General features: G+C 39.8%; 1 protein-coding gene across 1 annotated transcript in view; it reads left to right on the top strand.

The window, feature by feature from the left end:
- NYAP2 (neuronal tyrosine-phosphorylated phosphoinositide-3-kinase adaptor 2) overlaps window positions 1-26720 on the top strand; it is a 200448-nt gene that overhangs the window by 75066 nt on the left and 98662 nt on the right. Inside the window, exon 3 of the mRNA XM_054586117.1 lies at window positions 11718-12019. Within this exon, the coding sequence (XP_054442092.1) occupies window positions 11718-12019 (302 nt within the window). The remainder of the gene's footprint in view (window positions 1-11717; window positions 12020-26720) is intronic.

Raw genomic sequence — 26720 nt, 5'->3', positions numbered from 1 at the left:
GAAAAAAGAATAATGGAAACAGAACTTTGGCCTATGCTGAACCATGAAGGACCAGAAGATAAGTCAGTGCAGATACCACGTAGGAACAATCAGGAAGATGAGGAATAGAAAAGGGCAATGTCAGGGAAGATGGGGAAGATGGGACATCTCAGAAAGAAGCTGTCTAGACTGGAGAAAACAGCTCCAAGGAGACCAAGAAGAACCTAGACAGAGAAACAAACATCATAGATTAGGGAATTAGCAAGGAAAAGTGACTTAAGAGAGAAAACATTTTAGTCCACTCTTTAGAGGTTGAAATCAGAACACAAAATACAGAGAGGGTGTGATTTGTGGACTAGTCACAAGGAGAAAAGGCTTTTGAAAATCTGATGCCTTGTTTAAAGGTGAATCTCAAGCAGCTAACAATGTTTTGGCCACAAAACATGTACTTGATAAATATTTTTGAATGAAAGATGAACAAATGATTTAATAAATGAATGAGCGAGAAGGAAAGAAGGAAGAATAAAAGGGAAGAAGGAAGACAGGGAGAATGGAAGGAAGGAAGAGAGAAAGAATGAGAGAGGTGGGGCAGGAACTCACGGGTGTTTGAGAGAAAGTGTTTCTAAAGAAAAAGGAGTCTGGAATGTTTTGCAATGTGTCTGATTGCTGATAAAAAAAAATAAGCCAACAGACAATACAGGGGGACAATAAATATGTGTGCAAAAGTCCTGGTTTGAAAGACTGAGAAGACCGGAGAAAGTTTAGGTAGGTTATGATGTGTAAAAATTCAAAGCTGTAGAGGAGTAAAAAAACAAAGGGACCTCCCCTTGGAATGCAACAATATTCTCAGTGAAAAAAACCTTGAGGTGCTCTGCCAAAGAACTCGGATTTACTATGGCTGAGGTGCCTTACAGCTTTGAAACAGGCATAATGAGGTGTGTACTATTTGTAAATACAGTATTATGTTAACTTTTAAGAAGGGTAACCTTAACGTGCCTCCAGATAACTTTAACATGTTACTTAGAAAGACATTGAATGATTTTTGGTTTGATAGAGAAGATGAAACCGCAATGTATCTTAATTCATTGGCAGCTCATTTTTACAATGATTTATAAATTTGTAGAATTTTCTGACTTTCCTGTGGGTTTTTTCATTCACCTTCCTGACGTTTTAAACTGCAACATATGGCTGGGACCTGACTAGTAGAGGAGATCAATTCACAGGTGACAATTGTAGAATTGTGGTCTGACACGGTGAAGCATAGAATCCTCCAAGAGCCTGGAGGAGAGACATTGGATTCAGCCTTGAGAAAGCCTTGCTGATCATGAAAGTCTTCCTCAAAGAAATCGCACCTGGATTAAGACCTAAAACATGATTTAGCTGAAGGAATGATTAGTTGAGGCAGAGGGAGCAGCATGACTTGAGGCTGAGGTCATGATTTATCCTTCCTGTGTCCTCGAGACTCATCACCACACTTGGCATAGGGTCAGTTTTGAACTCTCTTTTAGAACCAACAATCTTGAACATGGTTAAGGTGGGAGCGTGCTACATTAGAGAAATCTTAAAGTCAGGGGGGAGACATGTTGCAGTTGAGACTTGGTATAGAACTCAAACTTTCAAAAACCTTGAGTGTCACATAAAATTTTGGATTTTTAGTCTGAAGAACTGGAAAAGCTATCAAAGGGTTTTCATTTAGAGAGTGACATGAGCAAATCTGCATTTACAAGGATAAATCTGGCAATGCTGTAGGAACAGATCGGCTAAGAGGCAATTGCATTAATTTAGTTAAGACATGATGAGCACCTAAACTGAAGCAGGCCAGTGGAAATTGAGAGGAGGAGATTAAGCTGATCCTTGCATTCAGGTTACGCACTCTTATAACAAGGGTGGGAATTAAGAATCTATGAGTATTCACACAATTTTCCTTTCTCCACCATAAATTAAGAAATTGGCAACTGAAGGGAAGGGGAAAATGGAGCACAACGTTTTTAAATACCACAGTCATTCATCTGATACTTAAGAAACATGGGAGTTATTTCTGAACTATTTCCAATCATATATTTCTTCATTTATTGGATTAATATGCACTTATTGGGTGCCTCTGTGAACCAAGCATTGTTCCCTCCATGGTAAATCCAAGGCAAACAAGCTCCCATCAAGTTTTGCCCAAATGTCTCTATAATTTCTCAGCTGCTGTAGATCTCAACTGTCAGCACACAAATTACCTTCTCTCTTCTCTCCTTTATGTGATTAAGTCTTACTCATGTTCTGCATCAGTTGGAAAAGCTACTTCCTCCTGTGGGAACTTCCCAGACCTTCAGTCTGGTTAGGGCCCCTTGCACCTGCCCAATACTTCCTCTGAGTGAACATCTGACCACATGGTGCTGAAGTCATGCTGGTTCAGTAGCCTGTGATCCCAAGGGCATAGACTACACTGCTTTGGTCACTAACAGACAAAGGATGAGCACTTGGATATTTGTGAATAAATAGCAAATGAATTAAATGACTCAACACAGAGAATTGTTTCTTCCTCCATAAACATTATACCTTCTGAAAGGCAAACCAATTATTATACTTTAAATTGAAGCTAACATAGCCCCTCCTGTTGAGGAAGTTCAAGGCCATTATATGTTAATGTTCTGAATTTCTAGTTCCTACTCCTAGGTTGAAAAAAGGAGCCACATATGGTTAACCAAACTCATTTCTAAAAAGTTGGCATGTTCTCAAAACATATTCAAAGCTTATGTCAGTTTTAAAGACACAAATAAAATATATTTTCCAGAACCTCCCCTTCTTTGCTTGAATTTTTGGAAAAGATCTCCCACGATGTTAACTTCTGTAAACTATATTCTAAGTTGAATCTGAATATTATGATTTGATTTGAATTTTTCATATATCCTCTCTTCTTTAAGCCATGACACTCCAAGGGGTAGAGGAGTCTTATCTTATTTATGTATAGAAATAAAAATGTTTTAATTTTAGATTCCCAAGTGCCATACATAATAACATATGTTAATCTTAAAAACTCTTGTCATGCTTCAAGTAAAACTAAGTCTCTTAAAAATACTCCATAAAATTTGTTCTGAGCTTAATAAGCATTATATTTCAGTCCTGCCTCTTTAGTATCTTAGAAGTGAATACAAGGTCTTTTGATAAAGGTTAAAGAAATATCTCTCAACTCCTCAATCTAACATCCTCATTTTATTGTTATGACTAAGCATCAAATTGATGGGCAGCAACATCCACCTCAGACTCTAGGTGATAAGTACTTTGCAATAAATAATGGCATATTTGTTTTTCAAGCATAACTCCCCAGCCATGATTACCTTGAGCCCTCACATTCATAAGAATCTTGAATTATTGTGAGATTTTGACAGAAATAACCATAAAATTTATTCAAGCCATTTGCCTATCTCTAGACAATATCCACCTAATAATTATGGCAGAAAAAAAGAAATTATTTATTTTTGTTCTTTTCCCTTCACTTTTCATCAAGATATTTTTTCCCCTCTAATTTGGATTTGGAAGGATATTACCCGATAATTACAGTCAAAGCCACCTTACAGAAATAAATAAAATGCACTTATATTGTTAGACTATTTTCCTTTATAGTGCTGTAGGGTGGAAGATTATTAAAATGCCCCTTTTATAGCAAGGAACAGAAAGATGAAAATTGATACAGAGATCCCTGCAAACTCAGAAGGCAGGGAAGGTAAATTAATGTGTGTATGTATAGCTTTTACTTTTTCCAGCCACTTAGCCAGGTGCTCTTGAAATTTTCTAATCTTATTTTAATTTCTTATAACTATCCTGAAAAGTTTGCCCCATTATAAAAGTAGTTGAGGCTCAGAAATTATGTGACTTTTCCCTAAAATTAGATAGCTAGTGAATGTTTGATTACAAATCTCAGATTATTTCTGAGACATCCAATTTTGGGCAGAGTTAAAATATCCTAACGAGGAGAAATCACATAGTTGATGTTTGAGAGCATCAATTTTAAGTATAACATGCAGAGCTAATGGTACCTGGGTTTCCTGTATTTGGGGCAGTTATTTTATTGTTGTTTTGTTTTCTTTAGTTTTTCAATAATAGTTTATCGCAACAGTTAATAAAAAAGATGTATAAAGATTCCATTTTTAACACTTGACCTTAATATACCAGAAACATTGACAAACAGCCAGACACAGGAAATTCATGTCTGAAAAAAATCTAGGAATATTAAGATATTGGGAGCACAAAAAATAGGAAATAGATATCACTGAGGATATGAAGTGGTGAAAATAAATGTTTGAGCCTAAGGCAAAAACATCCACATATCATGGCTTTGAACGAGCAATTGGGGCTCAGGAAAGCTTTTAAGGGTAATGGTGAGTGAACAATTGGGAAGAAAATATGAACAGGCTTTAATTTTACTGGAGCCAAGTTTCCACATCAAAGTATTCTGCATGATTAAAATTATATATGTGGGGCAAGTATACAATGTGGTTAATTGTTTTAATTTATAGAGTTAAATAGGAAACATATTTTCAGGCAATAATTAGCATGAGGCATTCGCTTCCTGCTCAGTACCATTCCTAGTCCTTACCTGGCCTCAACTGCATGTTCTGACATAAATTAGTCCAAGTGTTTCTTTAGTAACTGCTGCATTGTATTGGCTTCTTCAAGACTTTTTCCAAAGCAAGCATCAGAAAAAGCAACTACATTTGGCTTCAACAAAATGGAATTTAGGGGTTGACATACTGAGGGGTTCTAGGATTGTCCTAGCTTCAGGCATAACTACATCCGGGTCTTCTACCATGACGCAGACCTGGTCCCACTAGTGTCCCTTCCTGGTGGCAAGAAGAATGAGGTGGATCATGGCGTGTACTGTGGTTGGACAAGCCGGAGGCATTTGCCAGTCCCTGCTATAGTCATGGTGGTCAGGGGGGTCTAGTGGTTGATTGGCTGGGCCTGAGTTATGTGCCCGACTGAGAGGAAGAAGGTTGGTCTCAACCCAGGAGTTTCAATTACCAGGAGTAGGGAGAATGAATTTTTAAGAAGCTCAGATGACTAATGTCCAGGAAATTCTGTAGCTGAGCCCTCTCTCTAGCTATCTCCAAGGTAGACTTTTCCTTTATTTTTTAATTTTTTTATTTTTTTTTTCCTTTATAAAACAAATATGTCTGAGCAGGTGTATGTGCTAGCGGTTATTCTGCTGAGCAAGAAGACAGGATACCTGCCCTCAAGAAGGTTGAGGTGAGTGGATGAACAGCCACTTGTACTCATAAAGGCCCCGTGGGGCTGGGATGAGTGTAAATATGATGAATTGTACGATGAGTTCCATCTGCCAAAAATTGTTGCAGTGTAATCAATTATGACTCTCTTAAAAATCTAACTTTGGGTTGAGGCATATTGCCTGTCAAATAGGGAAAGGTACAACACATTAATCTCTTGGCTTTTACTATGCACAATTTTTCAAGAGCACAGGTTGCTTTAGCTGGAAATGATACCTAGAAGAGGCTGCAATTGAAGGAGAAAAGGGCAAGTTCTAGAGAAGGTGGCCTGCAGGGAACTCACTGGGCAGAGCAGGGTCACAGACATTTGGCCTCATGTGTCCGAAGAAAAGGCAAGAGGGAGATAACAGCAAATATAAACTTCTAAGTATCAATTTTAATGAATAAATTCTAAATATTGAATTCCTTTATTCACTTACAATAAAATGCCTGACAGGAAAGATTTGAATAGTTAGTGGATGAGAGTCATCAACTTGCCCACAGGCAAATTTCATTATCTCCTTTACAGTTACAGTCTCTATTGTCCTTTCGCATTTTCCCCAATTTATTCTACAATGAAATGTGCCTTGTCGCTGACACCAGATAAATACTTTTCCTTGAATAATCAACATAAAATATTGCACAAGTAGAAATAGCCTAAATTGCACATTGGTATCACAGATGGGTTTTTGAACTCAGCTTCACAGAATTGATCTAGAAAAAGAAAATATTCAAGCTCACAAGCTCCTCCGTAACCCTTCTGTGTGTCCCCCGACTTCCCAGCTGTGCCTCAGGGAGAAAACACACATGGGCTGGGATTCTGGTTGTTCTCCAGTGGTTCTCAAGGAAGACTCTACTAGGGAACATTGCCATGTTTGCTTCAAAGGTCCACACAGAAGGTACAACGCTGTCACTTTCAGAGATGACATCTCACCTTGAGAGCTCACCTTTCTCAGGGGTTGTGTTTTCTTCTCTGAAAGAAAATAGTTCTCATGAAGAGATACACAACATTAATGCTGATAGATTCTCAAGATGACAGCCAGACAAATAACAACTTCTGTCGAATAGCAATGTCAAAGCAGTTTTGAAATTCTTGTTTTGTAGCTTTCCTTGTCAGTCCTGATGAAAAGGTGCTTTGAAAAACTGAAGCAAGTGTTGGAGGAAGTTAAGAGCATGAAAAATATAGTTGCCTAGATAATCTTGATGCTTGGAGTTGAACGTAGGATTCTGTTTTGACTCTTAGTTTTTTGGAGGTTACGTGGTACCATATACCACACTTGAGGGACATGGCCTTACAATGCAAATGGCAATTCCATAAATGAGATTCAGGACAAGATTTAAAAGTAGGAATTTTAAAGGTAAAATTACTGATTGTGTATTGTATGTCAGACTCTGTGTTAAGTGCTTCATATATAGTATCTCAGGTAAATTTGACAATAATTCAGTGAGGCCAGTTCTACTATGTAACAGATAAGGAAATGGGCAGTAGCTAATGTTGTGTAGCTGCTTAATGAGGAAACGGGGGGTGTAGCCCACAACTCAGTGATTCCAGAACACAGTTATCCAGGTCTGTCCATTAGGCAATTAAGTTGTTTGGGTGAGAAGTTTACAAAAATTTTCTGTTACCTCTGGGAAAACAACTTCCCTCAACTTAAGCAATTCATTATTTTTTTTTGCGTGTTTTATCAGGGAAAAACTAACCAGCACAATTAGATCTTGCAATGTTCCCTACATGGTATGAGAAAAAGTACACTTGTTTAAATTCAGGATTATGAAACTTATTTTTATTTTTATAACATGAGATGTGTCAGGCTTAATCTATCTTGAGTGTTAGAGTCTTATTGCAAAAAGACTGCTTTCTTCAGCCCCCATAAATTTAATTTCAAGCCAAGTATTCCTGCAGGGGAGTTGGTTCGTCCCCCCACCCCCCAAACCACCATTTAAATGCTCACTCAGAAGCCAGAGAAATGTCCTATTTTCACATGAATTTCTTATTTCTAGGGTCTTGGGTTTGTTTTTAAGCTTTCACTTACCTCTTCTTTGGTTTCTCAATGTCATAGGTTGTATGATTATTCCCAAGTATGTTGTCGGTTCATGCCCTCTAGAACACAGACACCAAGCTAGATAGGGTTAAAACTGTGAGAGGTTTATTGAGGGGGATGTCTGGGATGGGGAGGAAGCAGGAATAGGCAAGGCAAGCCCAAGGCCAAGATGCTAGCTTGTCAGCTTTGACAGGAGAAGGAGATGGGAAAATGATTGGACAGGAAGAGCCTTTAACCAGCCTGTGGTATACCCATGGGCAAGTCTCAGCAGCCCAACAGAGGAACTCAGACGCAGAGATTGCCCCATAAAGGACTCCCACACTGGGCAGAAATAGCCAGGTCCCACACCATAACCTACTCAGCTATTGGCTAGCAGCTTTCTAGGAACAGTGTCTTGACTAAACCATTGCCCCAGATTCTGAGGCTGTAGCTGGTGGCTGCCAACTAACTTCTGTCGTTAGAGAAGTTTCTCTCCTGATGGAGACCTGAGCCACCTACTTGATGGGTGACCACAGTTTGTCTCTTAAGTTCAGCAGATGCTCCTCTGTTACAGAGTTGGGGGTCATCGTTTCATAGTTTTCAAGAGACTCTTCCTGAGGGGCACTTCATAAGGGGGCAGTTAGTGTGATGAATCTCAGTTCTCATCACTGCAATTTGTATGGGGGTTGTGGATGCTACTCACTCTCACCCCCAGCTAACACCTCTGCTGGTCTCCATGGCCTCCTGGGTGGCGAGACTAATCCCTCTTTCATGACAGGTTGGAACCCTTAGTCACCAAAAACCTCCACAGACCAAGGTTGCTGCATGTGATGTTTCAAAATCACAACTGGGCGAGACAGTATCAGGACAGGTCCCACACATATTTCTCTCATCCTCGTCTTGTGAGAGCTCTTCCTGCTGCTGGGAGTCCATGATTTTTCCTTCAGTGGAGACTCATTTTGTCGCCTGCTGGCCACTATGTGAAGGAAGTTCAAATTGCCCAGGAGACAGCTGGAGCTCCTTGTTCAATGGAACTCTTGCTGTGTCTTCTAGAAAGAGTGTGTCTCATTTGTAGTCAAAGACCTCTAACCCTGTAAAGCTCAGAATTATGGTGGCGAGAAGTACAAAGTCCCCCCAATGAGTCATTCATTATAAGCTAACTTCATTCATGACAACTTCTCTCTTGAAAGGAGGGACATCTCAGCAGTATATACCACAACTGCTGTACCAGTACTTGGTCCCCTCCTTGTAAGATTATGCATCCCCAAATATTGTCATGTAACCTGAAGGGCTTTGCTGTTGAAGAATACACCCCCACCCCATTCACATCAAGATTGGCTGTAAGACTGGTTTTAGCCAATGAAATGTGAGTGAAAAGTTAAATGACTCATCTGAGCAGAAGCTTTAGGAGACACTGTAGTTCAGTGAGTGCTTTCCTCCCTCTGCCCCGGGAACATATCCTGCAGGGGCTAGATCCTAGAACAAAGACATGGGGAGCAAAGCTACAGCTGTTACACGCCAACTCAGTTGTCACAAGCAAGGAATAAACCTTTGTTGTTGTAAATCACTAAAAATCGGTGATTGTTTGTTATTGCAGTATAACCTAACAAAATCTCATACATTGTACCTTTTATTTATTTTATTTTTTATTTTTTCCTTACCTATGTATTTTGCCACATCTGTGACAAGTCTCCTTTGTCCCACTTTTAAATGATTGTGTCTTCTGGCTGTTTCTAACTAACAGATGTCTGCTCATCAATGAACCTTACTATTGTTCTTAATGTTTCTGGAGGATATCTGAATTTACTACATCAGAAACATCTGGATATAGTTTTTAAAAATACAAACCCATTGGCTACACCTATAGAGATTCTGATTCAAGAGATATGATTCAATAGTTGTCCTTAGTATAGGTCCAGGAATCTGCGTATTTTAGAATCTCTGTGTATTTCTATAGTAAAATCAGGAATTCATTGTATGGTATGTTCTGCAATCTTCAATTTGCTTTAAACTAATTGTCTTTAATGGCCTCTTGAGCCTAATGTACCATAACCTTTATTGCTTACCCTTAGCTTTGGCATGGACAATGGTCTTTTTATCCAACTTATCTTATCCACTTTTCTTCATTCTGCATTTACAGCCTCGTCAAGTTAAACTTGCATCTGAGAGCTGCTATTGTTTGAAGCATATACTGAGTTACTCTTTGGAAGAAGTGTTAGTGTTTGTGTGTGTGCGTGTACGTGTACGTATATGAACTAAAGCACAGATAGTTGATGAAAGTGTTTTATGCTGAAAGAAATGTAATTTTGAAATGAAGCAGCAGAACTAATTATCTATTTGGGAAAAGGTACAGGCCCTATTTAGGTCAGAAGTAACAGAGAAATTGCTGATGCAATTATTCCTCGTAACTGCCTCATAAATGCCTGTGTGCATTAGTAACATGTGTTCATCCCCACGTGGGGCTGTTACAGGGAACAAGATGACTCTAAATAAATCCTTAAAGTACCTGGCACCTGTGCTGAGTGACAGGGCAACAAAAATAAGGAAAGCACATGAGAGTGTAAAATGATTGAAGTCAAAGTTATATGAAATCAAATATCTCACCTTCTATGAAAAAACTCAAGGCCACAACCATCACAGATCAAAGGTAGACCCTCCCACTCTGCCACGCCCATCCCCTCCACCACCCCTCCTGCCTGCAATTCTCAATGATTTTGTGCAAATCATTACATTTGAGAAAGCTTCTCATTCTTTTTTGATTGATGTTCTTGAAAGCACAGAAAATAATATGCATAAAAACACCACACCCGCCTCGGATGCTCACCACCGTGATGTGACAACTTCCACTTAGCTGTCCTTTGATTGCATTCGTGCTTGGGGACATCCATTGCTCTACTCAGTGCACTGAGTTTCCAGCCACATCTATTTTGTTTTGCAAAGATGGTATACCTAGAATCTGAATATCAACGCAAAACATTCAGGAAAAAAAAAGAAATAAAAACTATTTTTGATTGAGGGACAAATTGTCATCAGAATTACATGGCAGAATCAGTCTCATGCTCCTGTTGAATCCGTTATGGCTGAGCCCACAATTGTCATCTCATTGTCGTAAGTCCCAAGTGAAGGGGGGAAAACCTCATTTACCATTATTGTTTTTACTCACGTGATAAATTTATGATAAACACAATAATGATATGAAAAGACACAAATAAAGAGAAATGCAAAATCTTAATTTGAATTCCTTCAATTATAAAGGAGGAGTCAACTAACATTAAGGTTTAAAAAAGATCTAAGTAAACTTCTAAAAAGGTAGACTTAACAGGACTCCAAAATTCATATATTCAAAGATACTTTTTACTACTCATATGCATGTCTAAGAAAATCAGTCAAATATTTTAATAACATTTCTTTTTGCTTCCTCTAATGACAAATGAATATGTGGAGGAAATGCAAGAAAGAAATCTCTTTTAAAAATTCACATTGACATTCATGTCCTTTTTCTTCATAAAAGAGTCACTATAATTTAGTGCCATAGACAAAGGCCCAAGAATCATTTCCCATGTGATTCAAACTGAGAGGTTTATATTTATACATTTTTGTTCAAACTTTTCTATGTATAACTTAAGAACTTTACATTTGGAAACTTTGCATACTCTGATTACTTATTAGGTATTTAGAACTATCCGAGGATCAGAAGCTATTTTAACTACACCTCTTTATTAGATGTTGTTATTTTTACCCTGTGATGCTTGCTTACAGTAAAACTAAAGTTCTGGTGCAACTGAGGTTTCTGGAGAACTAAGAGAGGCTGGCAATTCCTTCAGTGACGTAAACAAGTATTACATCTCTCCTTTCCTCCCTTCCTTCCCCTTTACTTCCCCAGCAAATACTTCCCTCCTCTTCCTCCCTGCTTGTCTCCTTTTCTCTCTCTCTTTCTCCCCCTTGTGCCTGGCAACAGAAACCCCCCAGTTTTGTTGCTGTTTGTTGCATCTTTCCCACTATATTAGCCAGGGAAAAATTGGGGTGATTCTGATGAAGTGAAGAAGAGTCTCAAGTGCTGCCCTCTTGACCTCAATCTTGTGTCGAAAGACAGTCTACAACTCCTTGTCATGAAATGTTTGTGTACTCATTGAGCCACCGACACAATTTACCTCAAAGTAAAGAAGAACAACCCAAGGTGAAATGTGCTTTGTGCTATCTTTTTTCTTTGGAATACAATAGTGAGAGTATCCGGATACTAGGATACCATGAAATGTGTTAGGGTTTCTGATCACAAGCAAGTGACGTTTGCTGTGCTGTCATGCTTAGCGCAAAAGTATGGACTGTTTGTTGCTAATGGCCATGTCGCAGCACCGGTGTAGAGCTCAGATTTGACCTAGCACCTCTGACAAAGGCGGCCGCACCCCCGACCCTGCACCCCTGGCTCGGCCTCTCTCCATGGATTGCGCTCTGCTTTCTCTTACAGCATAGATGGAGAAGGAGGGCGCGGCCACGACGCCAGTTACGTGGGCAAGCACTTCCGCATGGGATTCATGACGATGCCCGCTCCTCAGGACCGACTTCCCCATCCTTGCTCCAGTGGCTTTTCCGTGAGGTCACAGTCCCTGCACTCGGTCGGGGGCACAGATGACGACCGCAGCTGTGGCATCCGGAAACAACCACCCCCCAAGCCCAAGCGGGACCCCAGCACCAAGCTGAGCACCTCGTCGGAGACGGTCAACAGCACAGCCCCCGGGAAGGGCGGCAAAGCCCCCGAGCGCTCGGAAGGTAAACCCCTCCTGCCCACTTCACCCAGAAGGTTCCAGGTGACACATTGCTAACGAGCATCTGCCTTCCTCCCCAGGCCACAGAGTCCTCTGTCTTCCTGAGGCCCCACAAAGGCAGGATTTAGTGGGGGATGGGGAGCAGGGGTGGTGCGGGGAGCTAATTTTTGAGTGCTGTCAAAAGACACAGAGGAAAATGTATTTGGCTTATCGGGTCTGGAAGGCAATATGGGTTTCTTACCCCTTAAAGCTTCAGATTATTAGGAAATTATTTTGCCTAGACATTTATGTTGTCTTGCTTTTATAAGTATCATTTATGTAACTAAAGAAGCATTATGTGATTTTAAGGGGGAACCTAATGCACGAAAATATAGAGAAGATAAAAGTTGTATTCATTTCTTAAAATAATCATTCTTTTTTTGATTTTGGTGTACTTCCAGCGCATGTATGTGTGTGTGTGTGTGTGTGTGTGTGTGTGTGTGTGTAATTTTCCTCAGCTGTGAAATACATACATCAAATATATCCCAGCCTCCTAGCTGGGCTATGACTATAAATTAGGTCAGGCTAACCCCAGATCTCATAGCTCTTTAGTCCTTACCTGAGTCAGTAAGTCTCAGCTTTCCTTAGAGTCTCTTGGTGGGAGAGTAGCCTTGTGTGTTTTGATAGAAGCCATTGAGACGTTTGAATATTGGTTGTGGAAAACACTTGAGGGTTCCCAGTGCTGCCTGCCAGTGGGCAGCGTGAGGGCATGGCTGTACCAGGTCCCCTGGCCTTTCTCCCACTCTGTCTGTCCCCTGCGTTCCCCACAGCAGCCTCCAAGAGAGCAAGTATCACAGTGGTTTGCCTTAGAGTAGAAGCCATATGGTCCTTTCTTCAGCTGGGTAGGTTTCTTTGTCAGCTGGGCTCCCTAGCCCCCCGTACCCTGCATGGAACCTCCCTCTTTTCCTGGTCTCATCTTCCCACAGAAGCTCAGACCTAGTCCATAAGATGAGGTGGCCATGAGGCATAGCCCTTATTTTCCATTACCCTCATCTCTCATTTTTTCTCCGTATTGGTGTCCAAGTACCTATTTAACAACAACAACAACAACAAAAAACCCAAGAACTTCAGTGCATACTAACAAATATAAATAAATGCCTGGAGATGAAGCTAATCCAGCCATTCTATATGGAAAAACATCCACTTAGGCTCAGTTTTTCTTACTACCCATTCATGCAAAAATACAACATGAGTGTGTATATGTGTGTGAGAGTACAAATGTGAATAACATATATGTGTACACTTATTTACAAAATTGAAATCATTGTGCATAGAGTTGTATGCTTTGTATTTTCACCTAGTCTCTTGGGACTGTTTTCCATGGCAGTCAATTTGTTAGGAAACACCATTTTTAAGGAGGGACATATACTTGAGAGTACTTTAATCATTGCCTCCTTAATGAATACTTACATTGGTTCCAGTTTGGTTTGCTGTGATGAATAGCACAACAAAGATTGTGTGTGTACATCTGTGTCTATATATGTAACTTTTTTTCCCTGCTGCCTTAGACTGTTTGAATTTTTTTCCTTATGATTCAAGGTCATCAGTATGTTTTTTAACTTGTAACACATATATGTTTTTAGAAACAATTTAGGTGTTTGGTTCACTTGTTAATACACTAAGGAGTCACATGTCCTTTTGAACATTTTAAATATTGTTCTCAGATTTCCTTTGATACTGACACATGGTGCCTTTCATTTCCCTTTGTTTTCTATGATCTTGTTTCCAGAGGTTACCTCTCTTCTGCGTTTGCTGCCAGAAAACTATATAATTAATTACATTAGATTGTTTGCAAAAAAAAAGTTTACTGATTTAGAAGAGTAGTCTCTGAATGAGGTGGGCCTGAATGTAGTTTAGAATGATTCAAGAATGGACGAGAATAAAAAAAGCCAGCCAAAGGGGAGGGGAGAGATGAAAGAGACAAGGAAAGCAGCCAGTAAGAAGGGGTTATCAAGCAATATAATGCTTCTAGAAACATTCCTGGAAGCAGTGTCAAATACACACTTCAGAGCAGCCCCCCTTGGGCCATAGGAATCTGCCCCAAGGTGTTCACAGTGGACACAAGCTGAAAATCAGAATGATTTTTCCCTAAAGGAAACACTTGTGTGGCAATTCAATTATCTTAAAAATAGAACTGATTGCCATTTGTTTGAGATGCTTTAGGTCGCTAATTCCTGAGATAGAAAAGCTCCTAATTCTTTCAGATCCCTTCAGCATCTGAAGATCTAGGATTCCGAATAGCGAATTATCAAACCATAGAGGACCTATTGTCTTTATTTCTCCTGAGGACACACCTGTAGCAGCAGCAAATACTTACGGTAGACTTGGAAGACTACTTGACGGGCGGTGAGGTTTATTAAAGGCTAGGTCCAGCTTCGACATCAAAAGGAGCTCTGGAGATGGGCTAAGGAGCCTTCGGCTGTAGTGTGTCTTTGAGGATGGTCAGTGGATCAGAGGGACTGTTAGGATCTGGTGCAGAAATGGTCAGCTTCTGTTGAAGAGTGATTCTCAATGCAAATTTCACCTTCTACTCAGAACACTTAATGAAAAGGCACTTGTAAAACTGGGTACATTCAAATCTTTTCTTTCAAGTTAAGACTTCCATAACCACAGGAATCAGGACTCATTTCAGAGATGGGGGAAAGTCTCAGGGAATGCATTCATATGTGTGTACTCAAAGCCAAAATGATATAAATATGTAGATTGTTCTTTTATAAATTCTCAGTTATTTATAATTGTGACTTAGCTGGAGTTCATTATGGAGCATGTGTTTTCTTTACAATTTTTCTACTATCAAAATTATAACAAAAATGAAAACCGACTTTTATAAATCTTAGTCTGCCTTTTCTTTTTACATTAAATGTCAGCAAAATCAAAATATTGATTCAGTGGCATTAGAATGATTTCCATGGTAACCAGCTTCTATTTTAGTAAGGGATTATGACTTCCCTGTGGATAAAAGTTAAAAAGAAATGGACTTGTAGCAAAACAGTTTTCCAGAGTAGGAAAAGAAATGGCATAATGATGAACACAAACAAAATAAAAATCACATACCAAGAAAGGTAAAATTTAGTTTAAAAAATTTATCTCGCCTCATTAAAAACATACATCTACTATGCTATTTTAGAAATTTCTACAATAATATCTTTAAAATATATAGAGTAGAGAAGATAAACTGGCAATTATTGTCATTTTTTACTGCTTCCATATAGCAGCGACTTAGTTTGAGGAAATATTAGATAAAGTAAAAGAAGATAACTACAAAGGCTGAGAGTCCCTTCAAGCTGTGCCTCATGTGCGATCCAGAAAAAGCAGAACCGTGAAACCTCACGTCCGCCATTCTCATTGCTCAGGAAAATCCATATCCCATTCCTCAAGAACATCATTGGTAGAGACAACCTGTGGTACAAGAAAAAGACACTGTACTTAGAACCGAAGTGCAAGCATCAACTCTGGGCAAATGACCCATGGAGACAGTTTGTTTACCTTTATAGTGATTATAAAGAACGGAAAATCGATTGCGCCCTGCCTTCCTCACAGCCTCATGACAACCCCGTGCGCTAAGGTCTGCAACAGTGCACAGTTGAAAGAAATTGCTACACAAATATAAGTTAATATTATTTTAAATGTGGAATCATCACCTAGGCTAATGGGTACAATAGACCTGAATACCATGACATTTTGGTTTGGTGAACCACATATATTAAAAACAAATAGGAGAGGAAAAGAAAGGCCATAATACACACACTCTACATGTTAAAGGCTTAAACATTTTATGCAATCACTCAAATATGCAAGGAAGTATCCTCCAGGTGAATAATGTTTTCATAATACGATGACATTAATTTAATATTAAGTATAATGGGGAAAGCAAATTTTTATTAAATTTCAAACACCTATGCAATTCTCAACATCCTTAAAAAATCAGTATTTTTTGTCAAGGTTTTCTTTTGCTCTTATTAAAAGCTTATAATATTAGTTGGCAAAACACTGAATGTTTTAACTTTCATCTGTTATGAAACTTTCCATCAAGTCATTTCCAGCCTTTAATTTGTGGTTTCAGTTCATGATCATCTCTTGGCAAGTAAAGAGAAACTATTTTTGAATTGGGATAGTGTACCTGGTTTCTGATTTTTAGCTTCTAGAAATGTTTAGTTGAATCATATGTATGAGTCAAAAATTGGAACACCTGCAGGACTATTTGCCGTCATGATGGTCCTTAGAAACGTGAAATGTGTGGTCGAGCCAGAACCAAAGGAGGAAGCGAAGTTCACTATATGGTTGCTTCTTTAAAAACTCAAACTCCTACTTCAAGGTGGCCAGAATGGTAAATTACAGCCTCTAGGAATGTTGCTTTTCAGGCCTCCATTTATTCAGCCAATACTTGGAGCACCTGCCTCGTAGGGCTGGGGAACCAGTGGCAAAGGGAACAGAATCAGCCCTTTCCCTCATCTTATTACCAGTTTGGTTCCCAACCCTCCAACTCAGCCTGCATATCTCTCTCCATAGCATGAGGCAAGCTCTGATTCAAAGAAATTATTTCTAGAAACCAGAAAATCTGGCATGACAATCATGAAAGCTTCCTCCCTGTAATTAGTTGTTTAGCTTTGGAAAAGATAGTTGAACACATCTTAATAATGTGACTTTTCCTACAAAGCATATGTGTTGCTCTTTTGCTGTTTGGTGTTGACAGTTTAAAGGTGCCTGACTCTGATTTTCTACTAATGTAAAGCTTCAAAATCAACCTGCGGATGTCTGAGGGGACAGTAGGTAGACAAGTGGAGTGTGCCTATGACCCTGGGCTCTTGCAGGTTTCCCAGGTCATAATTCCAGTTTGGGAACCTAAATTAGCACCATATGTTGATATTGCTTTCTCAGTTACTAACCCAGATCTCTAATATTTTATCAAGTGGTCATAATTGTTTTAAGAGATTATTCCTTTTACAACTCAGCATGACATATTAGAAAAGCATGGCTTTACAGGCAGACAGACTTTGTTTTGATGTCAACACTACCAGCATGTAAAACTCTTTCCTCTCACTCAGTCTCAGTTTCCTCACCCATAAAGTGGAATGGAAATACTGATCTTATGTGGTAGGTGGAATTCAAGATGCTATCCAAGATTTCCCGTTCCCTGGGGTACCCACCCTGTATATATTCCCTGCAACTGACATGCCATCCGTGGCTTGAAGATAAAGGGGAGTATGTGGCAAGGAATGTGGCTGGCCTTTAAGAACTGATAATAACCCAACTAAAAGCCAGAAGGAAAACAGGGACCTCAGTCCTATAATTGCAAGGAACTGAAATCTGCCAACAACAGTAATGACCTTGGAAGTGGATTCTTTCCCCCCGAACTTCCAGACAAGGATTCAGCCTGGATGCCACTTTGACCTCAGCCTGAGGCACCCTGACTCAGTTCTGATTGTGCTTAGACTTCTGATCTATAGAACTGTGAGCCAGTGAGGGGTATTGATGTTTAAGTTGAAGTGTTTGTGATAACTTGTTATGTAGCAGTGAAAAAGTAATCCATCTTACCAAGTTGTTAAGCAGAATACGTGGGGTAAAAGACATAAGCAAAGTACGTAGCTTAACATAGATTCTCAGTACCCTGCTGTCCTCACTGTCAGCACTGGACTATGGCCTCAGGTAGCGGAGAGTAGTTAGGACAGTCCCCGTGGCTTTCCAAACTTCCCCAACCAGACCTTCAAAGTGAGTGGGATGATGGAAATTTGGAAAATGCTGACAATTAGGCCTTTTGTGTACCTGCTTAGCTCTTTCTCAGTTTGTTTGGATCTTTTCCTGAGAGTGTCCCTCCTCTCTCAGCAACGTTTTTTGTTCTTTCCAAGGGCTCAGAACTGGCTTTTCAAGTGGCTTTTGAATGGCTCACATAGATTACTGCGACAGGTCTTCTTTGGGCCCTTTTCCATATCCCAAGTGGCACTTGTACTTCCTGAGGTGTGCCCAAGGAGTGCTCAAAGCCCCATTTAGCACTGCACTAATAAAACACAAAGGAAGTGAAAAACAGGCTCTTCACATCCTCATTTGGTGGTATTCTAGCGCATATTCTTGTTTGTTTTATGGGAGTGATGGAGGAGATTATCATCGACGGCCCACATTCTTGGATTTCTCATTCCAGGTTGACGGAATCAGAAGCTGTGAGGTTTCCTAGTGTCAAAGCCATCTGCCAAATCAGGCACTGCTCAGATGGAGACAGAGTTGTACATCTACAGTGTATGATCTTTTTCTAAATGTACCCTGAGGCCCATGAATGAAACAGTTTGTAAGTCAGATCACCATGCCACGCATCTCTCAGGCCTTGCCATAACTGTTGATTCTAGTTCAAAAACTACCCCACCTCATTCATGGCCTCACCCATCATACTTCTCTTAAGCGGCTGGATTTGACCTCACTCGTTTCATACAAGGATTCTTAGATTCATACAAGGATTTTGGTCCATGTTGTTAGCTCTGATGGACTCTTCCATGAGAAACCAATAAACTCAAGTTTCTTGAGTGTCTGTTGTGATCGGGGCATTGATTCGGAGGGTGTTTCATTGCTGTGCAAAAAATTGACACACATTTAGTCCCTTACAATACCACACCTTTATTGTCTCAGAGTTTCTGTGAGTGCAGAGTCTTCCCAGGGCTGCCCAAGGCTGGAATCCGGGTGCCCCTGGAGCTAGGTCAGGGTTCTTGCTACGCTCCTCGAGTTGTTGGCAGAACTCTTGTCCCTGAGGTTGTGGAATGCATGATAGCTTCCTTCTTCAGGATGGAAAGAGAGAGACCCTCTCACTGGATTCTCTCCCTCCATGGAAGTCCTGGACCTTTTAAACAGCTCGATCAAGATAACTTGCCTTGTGATGAACTCAGAGCCAGCAAATTCAGAAACTTAATTATAACTGGAAACTCCCTTCATTTTTTTTTCCATATACTGTAACTTAATCACAGGAGAAAAACACCTTCATATTCACAGTCCCCTTTGCACTCAAGGAGGGAAAATTATAAAAGTCCCAGAGGGCAGGACACTCAGGGACCAGCCTAGAAATCTGCCTACTCAGATGCAAAGAAGATGTATGTATTGCTTTCCTAGAAATGATTCAACTATGTGGTCAGATACTTCAGAAGTCAGCTTGTGGGAAGTTAGTTAGCAATGCAAGCAGTAAACTATAATTTAATAGAGTAATATAAATATCCCAAGACAATCTAAATAGTTGATAAATAAATAGGGCAAACCATAACTCCCCTCCGCATTTCTCTCTCTGACTTTTCTTTTTCCCATCTAATGGGAGTCATCCGCACTGCAAATGGCCTGTGTTACTTTATTGAGTTAAAAGAAGGGAAATCTTTCTCTTCTATTTTTTTTAGCTTTAGTCTTTTTTGGGAGACATGAGAAAATACAATCCTTAATCCAGCAGCCCCCACACCCAAGAACTTCTAGAAGAGCCAAGTAAAATATTGACAAAAAAAATAGTGTAAATATTTAAAAAGTATAGTGTACATAAATGTCTCTCTATTTGCTCCTCACTGCCAATTTGCCTAGTTTGTGAGTCTCCTGTGGGCATAGTGGGCTAGACTGACCCAGCATAGTCATTGTCCCTTAACACACTGAATGGATGTGGCCTAGATAATGCCCGGTGACCTTGATACCACTATTGTGCTCCTTGGTTCTTTGGCTTGTGGATTTCTCCAGAACCCCAAGATTGTAAGGATGGGTGATGATAATTTATACTAAGCACCTCTGCCTGCCTATTGAGTAGCATTTTAATACAAAGATGAGGCTATATGTTCTAAAGCTATGCAGCTTGTCAATTGCAACACTGCATCAATTTCCAATTATGGGTAAATGGACATCAGAAAGCGTGTGTCCTCGAATGAAGTGGAGATTACTAATGTAACCCTCATTGCAACTTTTCTGTGCTCTCTGTTTTTGGCTGCCCTCAATCCTGGATAGCGTTTTATCCATGCAATTATACTAAATCACTATGGAGTAATGTAGTAAATCATTAAATGAGTGAGGTTCTGTAAGGAAAATGGAGGAAATGAGTTGATAGCTTGCCTTTCTTACACATCCTCTTCCTCATTTACTTCTCTACAAAACCCTTGCCTTTTCCTCTGTATCTTTTTATTTCTGCCTGGCCCCTAAGTGTGCTATTTTACAAATGAGTCATCCAGGGGACTAACTAATAAAAAGAGTTAATGCACTTTCAAGCATGTTCCATGTAGAAAGAAGTACAGACATTTGGAGAGTTGAGAGGAAAAGCACAGTGATTCACTGTCCACAGAGAACTAGAGCGTTGGCCACGGTCCATGCACCGCCTCGGCCTCAGCTTTGCTTAGGACACAGCAACCACTCTGGATGGTTTAAAAGATGAGAGTGTTGTCTGCTTGCTCTGAGGTGTGTAAAACCTTAAACTGTATTTCTTACATTGTTTTACATTTCCAAATCTTAGTATGCACACAAATTAATCATGTGTGGTGGCAAATACTGTTGATACCATGTCAATTTTAGTTTATCCTCATTTCATAAATCAAAGAATGTTCAGCCTATGCCATTTAGGTAAGGTTTGAAAAACCAAGGTTCTCAATTGAGACATAATTGATTTTTTTCCCTTGATTGACTTTCGGAAGTTAGTTTTCATCCTTCTTACTCTTCTGCATGTCAGGGGTTCCCTGAGCCATGCCTCTTGTGGTCCTACAAGCCGGGCATATTCGCCCAGATTAGTGCTGTTTTGCCAAACTGCAGGCATCCAGCTTCTGAGCAGTTTGTCATTCTCCCTTCGAGGAGACTGTGTAAAGCCACTTCTTCAAGCAGAGTGACTGCATAAGTACATAAATCTTGCCTTTAGTTGACCTCAACAACACATACACTTGTTGCAGAAAAAGTGCTTTTCTTTGATGGCCCTATGTCTGTGCTGAGGGTTTGTACAATACGTATTGCTTTCTGTGATCTTTCTTGTTAAGTGCGAAGGCAGGGATTTAAGGCAAGTGCTTCTTAAGGGTTTTTTTTTTGCTACTAATATGTATTAAACTAAGTTGATTATATGGAGCAGAACATGGGAACACATCACCCTTTGGAAATCTCTGCTTTCTGACAACTTCATCTAATGAGAACAGCTGAAAACTAAGAAGAATCAAAAAGAGCTTAGGGGAACCAAAATCCTTCTTGTCTGGAGGCTCAGTGAATTTAACAGACTGTCAATGGCAGGATTTTTTCTTTTAACTTGCTGGAAAACCATCCTCTAGGGGCTAGGGAAAACTGTTGACAGTAGGTTCCCATCAGAGGTGCTCTACTACAAGGCCATGGGGCAGGGGGCGGGGTGCTTCAGGCAGCTGATGACCTTGGTTGGGGTGTGTTAGGAGCCAGGCACCAGAGAAGCTCTGTTCTTGGCAGGAGCTGGCTGTGCGGAAGCCACCTGCTATGTGGGAGCTTGGCCCGTGAGCCGCTGGAGCCAGGAAGGAAGACCCTTTTCCACCGCAGTGCCCCTTCAGTGTCCTCTACTGACAAAGCTTACTGTTGTGCCAGCTGGCACAGGAGAAAATACTTAAAGGGCCTAGATCTCTTGTCATTAGCAGAATAAGAGGATAAATTCAGAAGTGAGACATAGTCAACTGACAACTTGCACAGACAGTAAGGAGGTGAGTGTGTGACTTAGCTGGATATCTTGATGTGGAGTGTTCCACATGGAGAAAATAGTTGCTTCAGAGTCCCACAGGCAGGAGGTGCATAGCAAGAAGGTCAGGGCGGGGGGAAGCATTGTGGGTAAATAAGACAGGAGCAGGAAGTGAGGTCGGAGAGGACAGAGAAGGTGAGACCATGTAAGACCTTCCTTGGAATCCACCCTGGGGCCTTGCATCCTAGGGGGCCATTGAGGGAGTGGGGAAGAAAGAGGAGTGGCACCATCATATATTAAAGAAGAACCCCTGTGCTGAGGACAGACCCGGCGGTGGGGGGTGAGGGGGTGGGCCTCAGATGTAAAGTCAGGGAGACCATTTGAGGGCGATGGCGGTGGCACAGGTGAGAGGTGGTGAGTGCCTACAGCAGGGCTACTTGGCGAGAAATAGAAAAGGGTTACCTTTGCAGTTGGAACAGTTGCTCATAATTGCACTTTTATTCCTTTCTTACTCGAGATACAGCTATAGTGATACAGATATATAGGTAGGGACCGAGACATACATATAGATGTAGATAAATTTAGAATATACACATCCTATCTGTGAAAACTTCTCTGTGAGGAAAGGATCCTAGCACTCTTTATAGGTTAAAACTCATTAAATGTGTGCTGTTGATTACATTTACATTTTTTATTGCAATCTGGAAGGTTGTAAGGCAAGATTGAGTTTCAGTAAAGGATCTATAGATCCTTAAATTATAAACATAGCAGCCACAGCTATTTCATCACGTAAGTAAGTGCAAAAGGGTATATTTAACTACATGTTAAATATAGTTAACTGTCATGTTGCCAAAACTCAAATCCAGTAAAGAATATATATGAAATCAAGGTCCCCCTCCAAAGCACCCAAAGCACCCAGCTTGCCCTGTAGACCTGGACCTGCCCAGCCCTGATCTCCCTATCAGCCCAGGCTCTGTCCTCAGTTGGGAGCTCAGCGTCCTCTCTAACTCTATAAATTCATCATCCCTCTTTGCCCTTTGCACATTGCTCATGGCCTTACCTGTGTTGAAATGCTTCTCTTGGAAAATTTCTCACATTCTTCATGTTCCTGCCCCAAACCTCTTTGAGTGAAGATTTATCTAACTTCTCTCAAGATTGTTTTTCCAGAATGAAGCATTTTTTTTCCCTATGAGCCTTCTTCTATAGCAGATTGTCATACTTGGCATTGCTGTTTTATTTTCTTCTTTTCCTTTCCTTTTCTTTCTTTCTTTTTGGTAAGACTATCTTCTCCTTTAAGCTGTGTATTCTTAAAGGTCTTATTCTTCTTTGTATCTTTATAACTTACTAATTTCCTGAAGCATGCTATATTTAATAAATATATATTGAAGTTGACCTTTATTTATTTGGAAGTAAAGTTGCAGAGATTAATATTACAGTTATTCATCAGAGATACATTATCTAATAATTGTTAGAAAGATTAGAAAAGAACTGAGATCATTCTTACAGACTGTTTTTCACTATTGTATACCAACTTAAGCCTGTTACCAGTAATGATTTATTCTACTGGAATGTTTGTTGAATCGGGGAGAAATTCTTTGCAATATCAATACTCTCTGTGGCATTTCCAACCCCAACAGGTACAATAAAAAGACACACTTTAGTAACACTTCTTAATACTTCTTTAAATGAAGCATAATTATTTTCCCTTAACTCTTGCACATCCAGAGACTGTCACACTACATAGGTGAAACTGACTATGATTCTTAACCTTTTTCCTAGAATTTCCTCAGTGAAATATGATATGTGAAAGATGCATATACCTTGTTAATATTCAGGTTGTCACCAAATGTAAGTGCTTAACATAAAAATGTCTGTGCATTAAGCAATGTACCTCGCTACTCAATTACATCACGCTTGCGTGTCTCTGGAGAGTAGGGAGTTTACCAGGGACGTCAGGTTCCTTGGAATTCTAAAATTACCCTGAAGAGAAGCAAAACAAGATTGTGGAGAGAGAAAAATAAATTGGGCTTTATAACCATGTTCTGTGGAAATACTGAGGGGAAAATAAGTTGGAGACATCTGATGAGGAAGAGAAAAATCCAAATGCACAGCTCAACAAGGTTTATACACTAGGAAATGCCTTGAAAACATTTATTTAAAACCTGAGAACTCTTCTTCCTGAAGGATAATTGTGAGTTAACTTGTTTGGCTACCTTCAAGTAGTACGGCAAATGAGATTCTAAATGTGTCTTGTAATTAAAGCAAAATTTCTCAGAACATTGCCATTTGAAAAAAATTTTTTTCCATTTCTTTGAATGGTACTTAAACCTTATCTTTTTTTTTAATGCGCATGTTTTATCTGGTCTCTCTATAACATTTTTCCAGTCATATTGTAATTAACATTTTTCCAGTTGTAATTTAATGAATTGACATTCATATGTCTATTTTATTTATAAGCAGTGAATTCACGTAGGACAAGAATAATGGTAATGTATGTTTGGTGCTGGGAAGTAATCAATTAAATGTTTATTTAAAGAACAAATAAGAAAATCAAGCATAAATCCTATGATTCTCAATTTAGCAAGTGAATATCTGATGGAGTCATGTGGTGGGAAAGATTAGAAAAGAATTGAGTTTCAGATTGCTATCCTTGAGATGTGTGGCAGATATTTAAATGGAGATAAAAGGTAAACAATGGTATATAGTCCCCTGGAGAATGAGTTAGTGGTATAGATTTGGTTGTCATTAGAATACAGGTGATATTTAGCCACTAAATTAGATATTTAGAATTGCCTTTGGGGAGAAAGCAGAAGATCAGAGGGTCTATAGACAACCCAGTAATTGCCCTTGACAAAGTATACACTTATTGCAGAAAGAGGAACTCCAATTTAGTCAAGTGTGAGTGAAGAAGTGAAAATAGGAAACCGAGAAAAAGTAGCCAGTAAGTTAGGAGGAAAACATGATACTTCTGAACCCAAGAGAAATATATATAATGGTGAATGATGAAAAGTCATGGAGAGTCTAATTAGCTTGAGGGCAGAAATGTGTCTATTTGATCTGGCAAAACAGAAGTCATAGTGATCAGGACAGTAATCTGGAGACTGGTAGAGGCAGGAGCCAAATTGAGGAGGGATTGAAGAGAAAATGGACTATACGGAAATAGAGAAATGGCAAATGTAATATTTTGAGAAGTTTGGCTAAAAAGGAAACAAATTGGATGGTAACTGGAAGGAGATGAGGCACCAGGGTAAAATGTATATGCACATACTTGTATGAATTATGAGAGGAACAAAAGCATCATAATATTACAGTGAGAAAGATCTAGAAGAGAAAGACTGGTGATATTGAGATAAGAGATGACCAAAGGAGGGAAGTCCCTGACAAATCAACAAAAGAAGAGATTTAAAGCTCATCTTGGCCTTGGATGGGATTAGGGCTTTTACTTCTGAGCTCCTGAAAGAGTAAATGAAGAAATGGGTATAAATTCTGGTTTCTATCTTAATTTGGTCATGAGAATAAGAAGAAACTTCTCTCTAGTGGTGTCCCAGTTATCTGTGGCTATGTAACAAGCCCTCTGATAACTTTGTGGGTTTAACAATGATTTTTTATTTCTCACTATTGTGGGGTTTGACAGGACTCAGCTGGGTAGTTCTGCTCCACGTAGTGTAGCTGAGGTCCCTTGTGCTACTGTATTCAACTGGGAGCTCGGCTGGAAGACGGTCCTTCAACCTTCAGGGTCTATGTTCATGTGAGTGCTCATGGTTCAGTAGTCTCTCTCTACACCATGGCAGCTGGCTTCCAAGAGAGCATGCATTTCCTAAGAAAACACAGCTGATAAAGCTGATAGCCAAGTGCCTATTAATCAAATGCTTGTGTCATCATTGCTAATATCCCTATTGGCCAAGCAACTCACATGGTAAAAACCAGAGTTAATGTGAGAGAGGCTATATACAAAGTCATGCATGCCAAGAGGTGAAGTTTATGGGGTTGGGGCAGGGGAGCACTACAGTAAGTATCATAGGTTGCTTTTATTTTCTTAAACTAAGCAGTGTTATCTCTTTAAAGTTGGGGAAAATACAAGAGGTAATACTGTCATTATGAGAATTGGAAAGACAGTAATATTTTGAGGCAGTGTTGAGAACCTGTGTGAGCTGTATTAGTGAACATAATAGAAAATAACAAAAATCTCCTATTATGATGATTTCATGTGATTTTCTTCAGCACCTCTTCAGTGCATGCAGGAGGCAGATTGGCAAGGTCATTTACAAATGTCTAACTCTGTGTGGGAGAAAGTGGGTAGGCAGCAGAAAAGTGACACTGTATGTAGTATCTGTTATTTTGTCTTTTATAGACTTTCGTGCTCTTTTCCCCTAAGAACTAATCAGTCCCTCCCAATAAATGCAAGGCAAGATATATTAAACCCTTGGAGGTTAAAAAACCAAAGGTATTAGACACTGTCCTGGGCATCAACAAGTTTATTTTAATGGTTGAGAAATTTATTAAAAAGTTGGAACCCTACCTTCTATTACATAGGCATTTGTTGCTTTTCTACTTTTCATTCACTTCTCACACAATTTCCCCTCATTTTCCCTTTTCAATGGAAAATTCTCCAAAATCCCTTTATATTCTCAAACCTGCTGTTGTATTAGTCAGTGCCCAGATACAAATTTAGAAATTACACTTGCTATTTAAACCCAGAGAAGTTCATGTAAGGAACAGAGTCCACAGATCCGGATGCACTGGAAAGGCCAACAGAGGACACAGGTGTAGCCCAGGAGTAGCAATCGTCAGCAACCACCAACACCCTTTGGGAGCAAAGGGCAGAGGGGGTTATACCCCAGAAGCTTGGAGGAAGGATTCTAAACAGGAAGGTGGCTTTCTATGTCTTAATCCTTTGCACTGGAAATGTTGTTCCATTGGCTCCAAAGAAGGGATGGACAAGTTCTCACTTTTCTTGTTCACGAATGTAACCATTGTTTTAAAGATTACAGAATCAAAAAAAGTGTGCATGTCTCCCACTTTGGCCTTTGTAATAAGGTGAAAAATCTATCAAATT

This window comes from Pteronotus mesoamericanus, unplaced genomic scaffold, assembly GCF_021234165.1.
Source record: "Pteronotus mesoamericanus isolate MK-2021 breed Mesoamerican mustached bat unplaced genomic scaffold, CSHL_Meso_final contig_90, whole genome shotgun sequence".
Lineage (NCBI taxonomy): Eukaryota > Metazoa > Chordata > Mammalia > Chiroptera > Mormoopidae > Pteronotus > Pteronotus mesoamericanus.
This window is presented reverse-complemented; position numbering and strand designations above follow the sequence as displayed.